Source organism: Pristiophorus japonicus, chromosome 16 (assembly GCF_044704955.1).
Source record: "Pristiophorus japonicus isolate sPriJap1 chromosome 16, sPriJap1.hap1, whole genome shotgun sequence".
Lineage (NCBI taxonomy): Eukaryota > Metazoa > Chordata > Chondrichthyes > Pristiophoridae > Pristiophorus > Pristiophorus japonicus.
In genome coordinates, this window is record NC_091992.1 from 86,991,779 (window position 1) to 87,007,011 (window position 15,233).

General features: G+C 43.0%; 1 protein-coding gene and 1 pseudogene across 1 annotated transcript in view; one reads left to right on the plus strand and one right to left on the minus strand.

Annotated features, from left to right (window-relative positions):
• The window catches only part of LOC139226633 (myosin-16), a 326,697-nt gene that overhangs the window by 82,374 nt on the left and 229,090 nt on the right, over window positions 1-15,233 (plus strand). The window contains exon 2 of the mRNA XM_070857530.1: window positions 14,219-14,323. Coding sequence (XP_070713631.1) covers window positions 14,219-14,323 — 105 coding nt within the window. The remainder of the gene's footprint in view (window positions 1-14,218; window positions 14,324-15,233) is intronic.
• Window positions 392-4,395, minus strand: LOC139226634 (actin, cytoplasmic 1-like; annotated as a pseudogene).

Here is a 15,233-nt window from a genome sequence, read left to right on the forward strand (position 1 = left end):
ATTTTGTTTGGTGCACTGAATACAAATTAATTTTACTCCCAGCGTGAGTAAGCTGAACAGTCTTTCAGCACTAGCATCAATCTCTCGTAAGTTTTATATCAAGAGTTAAATGCAGCGTAAAGCTGTCTCTACTTTGCACCAACCATGTATCTTATCCCAACTACAGCAGTGAGCTCCTTATTGCAACAGTGTGTGTGACATTACCATTTTACATACTTCATGAATCTCAGAATGATAGTGCCAATTTAGTGTTAACTGGGGTCCATCTTGTGCCCAGGGGATGTAAACCTCATTTGTGGTTGTATAAAGGTAAAGCTTTTTGCATACCTAAATCAAAGAGGACTGAAAATTTAAGGCGGAAAGTACAAAATGGGACATTTTTCGGTACATAATTTACATATAAGCAATACTACACAAGGTTACGTACTTGCTCCCACTTTTTGGGCAGCTTTCACAGAGGCTTTAATAACCTTAGACAATGCAATCTTTTACATCAGTATTTGGAATGACTAAATGTACAATTCAGTCCTTGAATGCATTGCAGAACGTCTGGGATGCTTCTTGCCAAAAGTACCAACAACACCTTCACTGTTCCAGTTTTTATTCCTGAGACAAGCATAAAGCCATGCCAATTCATCTCGCGTGATCATCGTGACAGTTACAGTCCATTTAGAAGCACTTGCGGTGGACAATGAAGGGTCCAGACTCATCGTATTCCTGTTTGCTAATCCACATCTGCTGGAAGGTGGACAGGGAAGCCATGATGGAACCTCCAATCCAGACTGAGTATTTACACTCGGGTGGGGCAATAATCTTGATTTTCATGCTGCTTGGAGCCAGAGCTGTGATCTCCTTCTGCATGCGGTCTGCAATACCAGGCTTGGATGATGTGGAATCTGTATGGGTGGAGCTATGGAATACCAAAGAGCAGAAAACGCTAGTGGGAGTTGTGTACAGACCACCAAACAGTAGTAATGAGGATAGGGACAGCATCAAACAAGAAATTAGGGATGTGTACAATAAAGGTACAGCAATTATCATGGGCGACTTTAATCTACATATTGACTGGGCTAAACAAATTGGTAGCAATGTGGTGGAAGAGGATTTCCTGGAGTGTATTAGGGATGGTTTGCTAGACCAATATGTTGAGGAGCCATCTAGAGGGCTGGCCATCCTAGACTGGGTGATGTGTAATGAGGAAGGACTAGTTAACAATCTTGTTGTGCGAGGCCCCTTGGGGAAGAGTGACCATAATATGGTAGAATTCTTTATTAAGATGGAGAGTGACACAGTTAATTCAGAGACTAGGGTCCTGAATTTGGGGAAAGGTAACTTCGATGGTATGAGATGTGAATTGGCTAGAATAGACTGGTGAGTGATACTTAAAGAGTTGACGGTGGATAGGCAATGGCAAACATTTAAAGATCACAAGGATGAACTTCAACAATTGTACATCCCTGTCTGGAGTAAAAAATAAAACGGGGAAGGTGGCTCAACCGTGGCTAACAAGGGAAATTAAGGATAGTGTTAAATCCAAGGAAGAGGCATGTAAATTGGCCAGAAAAAGCAGCAAACCTGTGGACTGGGAGAATTTTGTAATACAGCAGAGGAGGACAAAGGGTTTAATTAGGAGGGGGAAAATAGAGTATGAGAGGCAGCTTGCTGGGAACATTAAAAACTGACTGCAAAAGCTTCTATAGATATGTGAAGAGAAAAAGATTAGTAAAAACAAACGTAGATCCCTTGCAGTCAGATTCAGGTGAATTTATAATGGGGAACAAAGAAATGGCGGACCAGTTAAACAAATACCTTGGTTCTGTTTTCATGAAGGAAGACACAAATAACCTTCTGGAAATACTAGGAGACTGAGGGTCTAGTGAGAAGGAGGAACTGAAGGATATGCTTATAAAGTGGGAAATTGTGTTCGGGACATTGATGGGTTTGAAGACCGATAAATCCCTGGGCCTGATCGTTTGCATCCCAGAGTACTTAAGGAAGTGGCCATAGAAATAGTGGATGCATTGGTGATCATTTTCCAACAGACTATCGACTCTGGATCAGTTACTATGGACTGGAGGGTAGCTAATGTAACACCACTGTTTAAAAAAGGAGGGAGAGAGAAAACGAGTAATTATATACTGGTTAGCCTGACATCAGTAGTGGGGAAAATGTTGGAATCAATTATTAAAGATGAAATAGCAGTCCAGTGACAGGATCGGTCCAAGTCAGCATGGATTTATGAAGGGAAAATCATGCTTGACGAATCTTCTGGAATTTTTTGAGGATGTAACTAATAGAGTGGACAAGGGAGAACCAGTGGATGTGGTGTATTTGGACTTTCAAAAGGCTTTTGACAAGGTCCCACGCAAGAGATTGGTGTGCAGAATCAAAGCACCTGGTATTGGGGGTAACGTACTGATGTGGATAGAGAACTGGTTGGCAGATAGGAAGCAGAGAGTCGGGATAAACGGATCCTTTTCAGAATGGCAGGCAGTGACTAGTGGGGTGCCGCAGGGCTCAATGCTGGGACACCAGCTATTTACAATATATATTAATGATTTGGATGAGGGAATTGAGTGTAATATCTCCAAGTTTGCAGATGACACTAAGCTGGGTGGTGGTGTGAGCTGTGAGGAGGGTGCTAAAAGGCTGCAGGGTGACTTGGACAGGTTAGGTGAGTGGGCAATTGCATGGCAGATGCAGTATAATGTGGATAAATGTGAGGTTATCCACTTTGGGGGCAAAAACACAAAGGCAGAATATTATCTGAATGGTGGCAGATTAGGGAAGGGGGCGGTGCAACGAGACCTGGGTGTCATGGTTCATCAGTCATTGAAAGTTGGCATGCAGGTACAGCAGGCGATGAAGAAGGCAAATGGTATGTTGGCCTTCATGACTAGGGGATTTGAGCATAGGAGCAGGGAGGTCTTACTGCAGTTGTGCAGGGTCTTGGTGAGGCCTCATCTGGAATATTGAATTCAGTTTTGGTCTTCTAATCTGAGGAAGGATGTTTTTGCTATTGAGGGAGTGCAGCGAAGGTTCACCAGACTGATTCCTGGGATGGCAGGACTGACATATGAGGAGAGACTGGATCAATAGGGCCTTTATACACTGGAGTTTAGAAGGATGAGAGGGGATCTCATAGAAACTTACAAGATTCTGACGGGACTGTACAGGTTAGATGCGGGAAGAATGTTCCTGATGATGGGGAAGTCCAGAACCAGGGGACACAGTCTTGGGATAAAGGATAGGCCATTTAGGACTGAGATGAGGAGAAACTTCTTCACTCAGAGAGTTGTTAACCTGTGGAATTCCCTGCCGCAGAGGCCAGTTCATTGGATATATTCAAGAGGGATTTAGATATGGCCTTTACAGCTAAAGGGATCAAGGGGTATGGAGAGAAAGCAAGAAAGGGGTACTGAGGGAATGTTCAGCCATGATCTTATTGAATGGTGGTGCAGGCTCGAAGGGCCGAATGGCCTACTCCTGCACCTATTTTCTATGTTTCTATGTTTACATAATGGTACCACCAAACAGGACAATGTCGGCATGCAGATCCTTCCTGATATTTACATCACACTTCATAATGGAGTTGAAAGTGGTCTCATGTATTCCACAGGAATCAATACCCAAGAAAGATGGTTGGAAGAGGGCCTCTAGGCATCTGAATCATTCGTTGCCAATGGTGATTACCTGCCCATCAGGCAGTTCATAGCTCTTCTCCAGGGAGGAGGAAGAAGCAGCAGTGGCCATCTCCTGTTCAAAGTCAAGTGCAACATAGTAGAGCTTCTCCTTGATGTCACGGATGATTTCTCTCTCAACTGTGTTGAAGAAAGGGTCGCCTCTTTCTGTCAGAATCTTCATGAGGCAGTCTGTCAGATCACGACCAGCCAAATCCAGACGCAGAATAGCGTGGGGTAGGGCATAACCTTCGTAGATGGGCACAGTGTGGGTGACACCTTCACCAGAGTCCATCACGATACCAGTGGTTCTACTAGAGGCATACAGGGACAGCACAGCCTGGATGGCAACATACACGGCTGGGGAATTGAAAGTCTCAAACAATACTGTGTCGTCTTTTCTCTGTTGGCTTCTGTGAGCAGGACTGGGTATTCTTCAGGGGCAACTCTCAGTTCACTGTAGAAAGTGTGTTGCTAGATCTTCTCCATGTCATCCCAGTTGGTGACAATACCATGCTCACTGGGGTATTTCAAGGTCAGGATGGCTCTTTTACACTGGGCTTCTTCACCAACGTAGCTGTCTTTCTGTCCCATTCCAACCTACACACCCTGATGTCTTGGGCGACCAATGATGGAAGCGAAGACAGCACGAGGGGCTTCATCTCCAGCAAAACCAGCCTTGCACATACCAGAGCCATTGTCAACAACCTAACTGGGGTACTGGGACTCCCATACGGCAGTTACATTCTCACCCACCGTGACTCCCAGTACCCCAGTTATATTCTAACCCAATGTGACTCCCAATACCCCAGTTATATTCTAACCCAATGTGACTCCCAGTACCCCAGTTACAATCTAATTCAATGTGACTCAAATGAGTGGAGATAAGAAATAATAAAGGGAAAAAGTCACTGATGGGCATAGTCTATAGGCCCCCTAACAGTAGCTACACTGTTGGACGGCGTATAAATCAAGAGATAATGGAGGCTTGTAAAAAAAGGAACGGCAATAATTATGGGCGAATTAATCTTCACATTGGACAAATCAAATTGGCCAAGGTAGCCTTGAGGAGAGTTCATAGTGTATCCGGGATGGTTTTCTTGAACAGTACATTGCGGAACCAATCAGGGAGCAGGCTGTCTTAGCTCTGGTACTTTGCAATGAGACAGGGTTAATAAATGGTCTTCTAGTAAAGAATCTTTTGGGAAAGATTGCTCATAGCATGATTGAATTTCAAATTCAGTTGGAGGGTGAGAAAGTTGAATCTCAAACCAGTGTCCGGAGCGTAAATAAATGAGATTACAAAGGTATGAAGGCAGAGTTGGCTAAAGTGGACTGGGAAAATCGATTTAAAGTGTAAAACGGTTGATAAGCAGTGGTGGACATTTAAGGAGATATTTCATAACTCAAACAAAGATATATCCCAGTGAGAAGGAAAAACTTTAAGAGAAGGGAGAACCATACGTGGCTAACTAAGGAAGTAAAGGATGGTATCAAATTGAAACCAAGGGCATACAAAAGTGACCAAGATTAGTGAGAGGCCAGACGATTAGGAAACTTTAAAAAACCAGCAAAGGATGGCTAAAAAAATAATAGAGAGGGAAGATAGACTATGGGAGCAAACTAGCAAGAAATATAATATCAGATAGTACGTGTTTCTACAGGTATATAAACAGGAAACGAGTAGCTAAAGTAAACATTGGTCCCTTAGAGGATGAGACTGGGGAATTAATGGGAACAGGGAAATGGCAGAGACTTTGAACACATATTTTGTATCAGTTTTCATGATAGAAGACACTAAAAACATCCCAATAATGGATAATCAAGAGGCTATAGGGAAGGAGGAACTTAAATCAATCACTATCACTAAAGAAAAAGTACTCGGTAAAATAATGGGATTAAAGGTGGACAAGTCCCCTGGACCTGACGGCTTGTATCCCCAAGTCTTAAAAGAAGTAGCTGCAGAGATAGTGAATGCATTGGTTGTAATCTACCAAAATTCCCTGGATTCTGGCAAGGTCCCAGCGGATTGGAAAACTGCAAATGTAATGTATCTATTTTAAAAAGGAGGCAGACAGAAAGCAGGAAACTATACACAGTTAGCCTAATATCTGTCATTGGGACAATGCTGGAGTCCATTATTAAGGAAGCAGTAGTATTTGGAAAAGCATAATACAGTCAAGCAGAGTCAGCATGGTTTTATGAAAGGGAAATCATGTTTGACATTTGCTGGAATTCTTTGAGGATGTAATGAGCAGGGTGGGTAAGGAGGAACCGGTGATGTGGTGTATTTGGATTTCCAGAAGGCATTCGAAATGGTGCCATGTAAAAAGTTACTGCACAAGATAAAAGTTCACGGGGTTGGGGGTAATATATTAGCATGGATAGAGGATTGGCTAACTAACAGAAAACAATGAGTTGGGATAAAAGGGTAATTTTCCGGTTGGTAACTAGTGGGGTGCCGCAGGGATTGGTGCTGAGGCTTTAACTATTTACAATCTATATTAATGACTTTGATGAAGGGACCGAGTGTAATGTAGTCAAGTTCGCTGACAATACAAAGATGGGTGGGAAAGCAAATTGTGAGGAGGACACAAAACATCTGCAAAGGGATATAGACAGACGAAGTGAGTGGGCAAATATTTGGCAGATGGAGTATAATGTGGGGAAGTGTGATGTTATCCACTTTGGCAGGAAAAATAAAAAATCAAATTATTAGTTAAATGGAGAGAAATTACAAAATGCTGCAGTACAGAGGGACCTGGGAGTCCTTGTGCATGAAACACAAAGTTAGTATGCAGGTACAGCAGGTAATCAGAAAGGCAAATGGAATGTTGGCCTTTATTGCAAGGGGGATAGTGTATAAAAGCAGAGAAGTCCTGCTACAACTGTACAGGGTATTGGTGAGACCACACCTAGAGTACTGCATTCAGTCTTGGTCTCTATATTTTAAGGAGGGATATACTTGCACTGGAGGCAGTTCAGAGAAAGTTCATTAGGTTGATTCCTGGCATGAAGGGGTTGACTTATGAAGAAAGGTTGAGTAGTTTGAGTTGAGTACTCATTGGAGTTTAGAAAAATGAGAGGTGATCTTATTGAAACATATAAGACATTGAAAGGGCTCGACAAGGTAGATGCAGAGAGGATGTTTGCCCTCGTGGGGGAATCAAGAACTAGGGGGCATAGTTTCAGAATAAGGGGTCGTCCATTTAAAACTGAGATGAGGAGGATTTTCTTCTCTCAGAGCATTATAAATCTGTGGAATTTTCTGCCCCTGAGAGCTGTGGAGGCTGGGTCATTGAATATATTTAAGGTGGAGATAAGGGAGTGAAGGGTTATGCGGAGCGGGCAGGGAAGTGGACCTGAGCCCAAGATCAGATCAGCCATGATCTTATTGAATGATGGAGCAGGCTCGAGGAGCCAAATGGCCTACTCCTGTTCCTATTTCTATGACTCCCAGTACCCCAGTTACTTTCTCACCCAATGTGACTCCCAGTCCTCCAGTTACATTCTAACCCAATGTGACTCCCATACTGCAGTAACAATTTAACCCAATGTGACCCCCAGTATCACAGTGACATTCTCACCCTCCTTTATTTCTAGTACCTTGTTTCATTGTATTTAAAAGACCCATGATGCACCAAATTACAAAGTTTGTACATTTTTTAGGATGTGTATATATATTTGAACCATCACTCACAAATTGGTATTGTTTGATACATTAATTAAGTATTCTAAATTTCATAGGATTAAAGGAAACTTCGGTAGCTATTCAAGCTGCCCTTGTGCTTTTTACATTTGTATATAAATGATAACAAACTTCACCACAATCAACAGGTACTTATCCTTCCAAACATATTCTTCGAGATGAATTGTCGGAGCAATAAATCATTATTACAGATGGGAATAACATTTAACAGACCATTTGTCTTTTCTGGCAGTAATTCTGTCACTGATTTGGACCATCAGCTAAATTTGAACTTCTTCTGGGTTCAGCCAACATAAAGAACACATGGATTGTGGTTATTGCAGACTATTTAGTAACAGTGCAAGAGAAGCGAAGGCACTGGTTTGGAGCAGCAATCTAAATATGATCTGGCAGAAGTAACGATTATCATCAGAAAAAGGTGTAATATAAATAAAGGGAAGGGAGGCAGATAATAGTCAGAATTCCTACTGTTAATCTGGGATTCCGGCGTTTAACAGTAACTGCAATTCACATTTATATTGAGTCTTTAACAAAGTACCAAAGATCCTCACTGATCGGCAGAAACTTGGTGTAGGAAATGGGTTTTGAGGGGACAGAAATGGAAAAGATTAGAGAAGGAATTCCAGGAAGTAGAACTCTGAATTCTGAAGGCTATGCTGCCAATGGAGGGGAAAAGGGAAGGGGAAATTCACAGAAGACTAGAATCAAAGGTATGTTTGAGGCAGAATGTAGGGCTTGAGGAGGTTGTAGAGATGAGGCAGGGTGGGCAGGGGGCAAAGTCATGGAGGGTTTAAATGATGAGGACAAGAATGAGGATTAAATCATTGAAGGACAAGGAGCCAAGGTAGGTTACCCAGGACAGGAGTGATGGTGAGTGGGACTTTGTGCAGGACAGGAGATGTGCAACGAAGGTTTAGACAAGTTGGAGTTCATGTAAGATGGAGTGAGCGGAATGGAAGGCCAGCAAGCAGAGAATTGGCGTCGTCAAATATGGAGGTGACAAAGATATGTATCAGGATTCCAGTGGCAGTGGGGCTGAGATAGGATCTGAGGTGTGCACTGTTGCAGGGGTGGAAATAAGCAGTGCTAGAAATGTTATGAATGAGATCTCTGCGGCTCAGCACAGGGTCAAGCCTAAACACCAAGATTGCGCTCCGTCTGAGACAGTGACTAGGAAGAGGCAATGGAGTCATTGGCAAGGGAGTGGCAGGGGCCAAAGTTGATAGCCGAGGTCTTCCCTATGTTTGGCTGGAGGATGCTATGACTGACCCAAGAGTGGATGTTAGAGAAACACTGACAGTATGGAAGCAGTTGAGGATTGAGAGATGTGGTGGAGAGGTAGAAGTTTGTTGTCATTGGAATACATGTTGAAGCTGATCTCATGTCTGTAGATTATGTTGCCATGTGGCAGCACATGCGTAAGGAACAAGAGACAGTCCAGGATAGGTCCAGGTGGGACTCTGGAGGCGGTGAAAATACAAGGGAGGGCAGATGTGCTGGCTATCAGATTCTCATAAGTGAACCAAAGAATTTAATGCAATAGGGCAAACATCTAATAAACTATGCCTGTGTTTAGTATTCTGAGTTTCAAGCAATTCATTAAATGCATTCCTCTCTCTAATGTACATAAACTGTGCTCTTGCCTTGTAACTCAAGGTACATTTTCACTGCTAGTTTAGCGTGGAGTAGAAATAATTTCCGCTTTGCACTGGTGTTCACCGTGCAATGTAACTCAGGGGCCAATGTTGAACCTGATTCTGGAATCACCCCGAGTGAGATTTCATGGAGGTGATGATCTCTCACTGCATGGAATGTAAAATACAGTGCTGTGTCAAACCAGGTTTACAAGGCTCAGGGTGTCCACTGGACCTCCAGGACACACTTTGAATGCATCTTACTTCAATTTAAATGGTTAGAGAGTGAAGAATCTCCTGTTACCACTCTCTGAGTATTTACTTTTCTAACTGTTGGGTGAGAACTCCACGCAGATATAGATGCAGGTATCTACAGAGCTGTCTCCTAAAGTCAAAGCCTCGCAGGATCCAAGCAATGGAAAAAGGATGCCATAGACTGGGCACCTCAGCATTAGCAGAACCCTGGGAATTGATTGTCTGCTGTCTTGCTGTGTGGGGTCATCCGTGGCTCAGTGGGTAGCACACTCGCCTCTGAGTCAGATGGTTGTGGGTTCAAGTCCCACTCCAGGGACGTATGTGCTAAATCTCGGCCAACGCATCAGTGCAGTACTGAGGGAGTGCTGCGCCTTTGGAATGTCGTCTTTAGGATGAGACATTAAGTCGAGGCCATGTCTGCTCTCTCGGATGGATACAAAAGACACCACGGCTCCATTTCGAAGAAGGGCAGCAGAGTTCTTCCCAGTGTCCTGGCCAATATTTATCCCTCAATCACCAGATTATCTAGTTATTATCACATTACTGTTTGTGGGAGCTTGCTGTGCACAAATTGGCTGCTGCATTTCCTGCATTACAACAGCGACTACACTTCAAAAATACTTCATTGACTGTAAAGCGCTTTGGGACATCCTTAAATCGTGAAAGCGCTGTATAAATGCAAATCTTTCTTCTTTCTTTCTGCCAGCAGCATTCCTAAGTTATATATTTTCCACTCATTCCTTTATTTATCATAAAATCAACACACTGTGTTAAAATAGTGTTCACAGATATTAAAATTCCCATTATATTTTTACATCTGTCTGTCTGAGATTTCTCCACGATCCAAAATCATTTTAATACTTTGACCCATTGAGCTGCAGTACAGTACTGGGAAACTTACACAGAATAACTGAATCCAACATTCACTGTTTCATTGTAGTCACTTTAAGTGATTGTTCCCATGTCTTGGCAACCCTTCAGACTGCTGTGCCAAGTTTTAAAAGATTCTTGGTTTAATGTAATCTTTTTAATAAGTCATGCAGCTTAAAAGAAATCTTATTCGGCAATTTCTGAAAGCAATTTATCACCAGGTGAAAATTTTATAAGCTTGCACTGTTGTGGTATCACGCTGTTCATTTAGATAAGTATTTGCACACATATTTCAGTCCACAGCACGTTAACCATTTGACTGTCAGTATTCCCAATGAAATCTGACATAAGGCAACATATTTCCTTTGGGATCACAGGTATGACCAGACGTGCACAGAATTACTGGCACTAATGTGATGTACAGCTGACCTGGCATTCGTTTGATTGGTCAGTTATGTTCTGCCTACAGAAGGAATGAAGGACATGCTTGGGAGTAACCAACTGTTAAATAAATTGTGCTCTCTGTGGAAACAAAGTAAGAATCCTCACTGCAATTCAGATCAAAAAGGAGCAACAATGAAGAGTGCAGAATGACAGGAACAGCAGCTCCCCAGAGATAATGTTTGATGAGTGAATGATCCAAGCTTCTGGCACAGGGTGAAGCAGATGATAAATTGGCCACTCACAACTGACAGGAATATAAATAATGAATAATTATGCCTGCAGGCAAAGTCTGGGAATGGATTAAAGAGTCCAGGACCGCAGTGTATGTCGGTGGGATAAAGATTTAAAATTAGATGGAAAATTGAAGCAAAAACAACAAGGTAAAAAGCACAGATTTGGTTGATGGGGTCCAATTATTTTATGAACCTCGGTAATCGATTCTAGCTGGGAATGAGTCCTGAGCACTCTTGGATTTGATGTCTGCATTGATCGGTTGACATTCCAATTTTGCATCAAAGAAAGATTTCAAGTTAACTGAAGTCTGTTAATATAATGACAGTGATGATCAGTATTGATGCCCTGCCATTAAGCTTCTCTAGGATATTTAACAAATAAATAAAGAACTTGCATTGATAGGCATCTTTCATTTCTTCAAGCCATTCCAAAATGCTTTACTGCCAATTAATTACTTTTTGAAGTGTTATCTGTTATGTAGGGAAACAGGGCAGCCAAATAGGGAAGTTAAGTTAAACCTGTATCGAACTTGGAGTACTGCGTACAGTTCTGGTCGCCATATTATAAAAAGGAGATCGAGGCACTGGAGAGGGTGTAGAGAAGATCTACAAGGATGATACCAGAAATGCGAGGGTATTCATATCAGGTCGGGATGAAAAGGCTGGGTCTCTTTTTTGAAAAAAGAAGGCTGAGGGGTGACCGAATAGAGGTCTTTAAAATTTGAAAGGTTTTGATAGAGTGAATACAGAGAGAATGTTTCCACTTGTGGGGAAGAGCAAAACCAGAGGCCATCAATATAAGATAGTCACCAAGAAATCAAATAGGGAATTCTGAAGAAAATTCTTTACCCAAAGAGTGGTGAGAATGTGGAATTCACTACCACAGGGAGTGGTTGAAGCGAATAGTATAGATGCATTTAAGGGGAGGCTAGACAAGCATATGAGGGAGAAGGGAATAGAGGGTTATGCGGAAGGGGAGTGTTACGCTCATAATAAATGGTCAGACTGAGTACTGTGTGCAATGAGCAAGTGTGACCTTAGCTCCTTTATTAAGGTTCCAGAGTGCAGGTACCTCGTGGGTGGCCTGCTTACATACTGTGCTCCCAAGGGATGCTGGGATCCCTTGGGATTCCAACAGGTAGGCCCTCTGGTGGTCAGGTGTGATGCAGGTTACAAGGGGTTAAATACATAACAGGGGGAATAGAGGGTTATGTGGATAGAGTTAGATGAGGAAAGACGGGAGGAGGCTTGAGTGGAGCATAAACTCCGGCACGGATTGGTTGGACTGAAAGTGCCGTATATCCTATGTAATCCAATTTGCACACAGCAATATCATAAACAACAATTAGGCGAATGACTAAATAATCCATTATTGATGGCACTGGTTGCAGGATGGATGTTGGCCAGGACACTGGGAGAAATCTCCCACTCCTTTTCAAAATAGTGCCATGCGATCTTTATCATTGCCTCGAAACCAATGTTACATTCCTGGAAACTGGAGATGGGATCGGAATGAACACCTTGTTTCACAGTTGCAAGTTTCATAATGCTCCAGGATACCTATTAGTTTTAGTAAACTGCGGTGTGAACTTCCTGGGTGTTTTTGGGCCAGTTTCCTGGTTAGCAGTCTGTTGGAGTGTGACCAGCTCGTTCCATGTTGTGGATTTCGATGGTGTCTGCACTAAAGGATTAACGGTTGTGGTTTAGTCATTGCAAGTTTACAAGAACAATTTGCAATACCGTCGCTTTGCGGTGAATTCAGTGATCCTGTGCTCCCTGCAGGAACCTCTCTCGCAGGTCGGGGCCGCCACGCTGCCCATGATCACCGCTCGCAAGTCGGGGCCATAAAAGGAGCGGCGAGCGGCGACCATGGGCTGTGTGACGGCGTACCGCTGGTGCAGGAGGGCGACGGCTGTGAAGAGAGAAGTCATCAAGGTCCAGGTCGGTGATTGGAGCGTGGGCAGATACAGCAGGAGCGGCGAGGTTGGGGTGAAGATTGTAGAGGGACATGATCGGAGAGGCATGAGTTCGGGGCCAGAAGAGACGAGGGCCCAGGGGCAGCACGGGCCAGCCCACACTGCAATATGTGTGCGCACTAGGTCCGTGCAGCAGAGCTGGTCTCCAGTCATCTTGGTTAACCCTTGCCACTGGACCAAGACCTAGCTCTGTCAAGTCCGTGTGGTGGCTGGTGTGCAACTTCCACCCTTCAGGATGTAGTTCAGGATCTTGAATAATAGGTCCTTCATTGAAACACCTGTGAACTCATCCTTTTTTGGCATGGAAGCAAGTCATCCTCTTTTCGAGGGACTGCCTATGATGATGATGATGCAGAAACCTACACCTGAAGAGAGGGCAAGTTGGTGATAAGGTCCCAAAAGTGTACTGCTGGATTTTTTAACCTGCACTGCCTTTGTGTGCAGTTCTTTGGGAATTTACCCATATATGTGATGAAGAATTTGATAGAAGTAGAGAGACGATTCTTTCTATTACGAATACTGATCATTTTTCTCCCCCGCCCCCACAATTGTAATGGTCACATTTAACCATTACTTATAATTCCTACAAGTGAAATAGTAATAGAAATTAATGAGGCAAAGCCAGACAATTGAGCTGATGTCCTTTGGCAGATTGCTGATGCATGGTGTGATGGGGGGCCTAAAAAGAGACTTGATAAAAATAGTCCAACAGGAAATAGTTCCTGATTTAATATACCTTCTGGGTAAGCTAATAATATTCAGTAGATATTGTACTGCAAAGTGCGTCACAATGTTGAATTTAGGGAGATTTGCATTTTACACAATCACAAATCACTATACATATGATGAAAGCCATTCGGCCCATCTTAATTCATCCGTCCAGGGAGATCCTAACACCATCACCCTTCCCCCGCCCTGCCGTATTGTAGTCTTAAATTGTTTCTTGAGTGTCAGCTGTAGCTCAGTGGTTGAACTCTCACCTCCTAGTCAGAAGGTTGGGGGTTCGAGTCCCACTCCAGGAACTTGAGCACATAAATCTAGGCTGACACTCCACTGTAGTGCTGAGAGAGTGCTGCGTTATTGGAGGTGCCGTCTTTCAGATGATATGTTAAACCGAGGCCCCGTCTGCCCTCACAGGTGGATGTAAATGATCCCATGGCACTATTTCGAAGAAGAGCAGAGGAGTTATCCCCGTTTTCCAGGCCAATATTTATCCCTCAATTAACAACACAAAAACAGATTATCTGTTCATTATCACATTGTTGTTTGTGGGAGCTTGCTTGTGCGCATGTTGGCTGCCACGTTTCCCACATTGCAACAGTGACTACACTCCAAAAATTCTTCATTGTAAAGCACTTTCAGACTTCCGGTGGTTGCGAAAGGCACTATATAAATGCAAGTCTTTTTTTATTCGCAGAGTTCAGACCAGAAACTGTGGACACTTACGGAGGAATTGAACCAGAGAGATGAAGCAATAGCTAAACTTCGGAAGGATAAGCAACAATTGGAGAAACTTGTCCAGGTGAGCACTTCATTCAGACTGTCTCTATGTGGTGAGGTTAACTTAGAGTTCACACTCTACCCTTTCTATCTTGCATACTTAGTTTGACAATTGAAAAAAATGCTTCATTTAAAATTATTCACTATACTTTTGGCAGTGAATATGTATCTTTTGATGTGTTGGAAAGCATTTCAATTTTATGATATCAGATTCCAATCCGAGCGGTTATAAATTAAACCACTGCTCTTTAAAAGTAGGACTTTTCAGCAAATAACATTAAAGGGCATCTGTAATATCTCCCAGTTCCCTGTGGTGACGGTCCATTGTTTAATGGCAATGGACCGTAAAGAGCTGGATGACATTAATTTCAGGCGCGGCCCATTCAGCTCACAATACTGCTTTCAGCCATATTCAGATTGCACTCCATCATATCACTGCAGTCAGGGAGTCTGGTACCACAGTGCAAGATAATATAGGTTGTAATAGAAATCTGAGATTTACAGCAACTTCCTTCTCAATTCTCAATGAGTTATTGGTATGTGCAGTGTTCCATACTAGCCAGGGTTGTTGCATGAGCTCACCTACCTGTCGAGCTTTTTGTCGGTGGCCATAGAACCGATACCAGTGGCAGTGGTGTAGCTGTATCACCTGCTGCCTTTCTTGATGTGACTTTGTTGTGGCATTTGAACTGAACCATATTTCACTGGATGGTGTTAGGATGTCTCTGACTTCCCTCAGAGGAGGAGATGCCAAGAATTAAGACTAGAATAGAGAACAATATAGAATAATAAAATCACAGAATGATACAGCACAGAAGGAGGCCATTCGGCCGAACAAGCCTGTGCTGCCTCTTTGAAAGAGCTATCCAATTACTCCCACTCACCCGCTCTTTCCCCACAGCCCTGTATTTTTTCCTTTCCAGTATTTATCC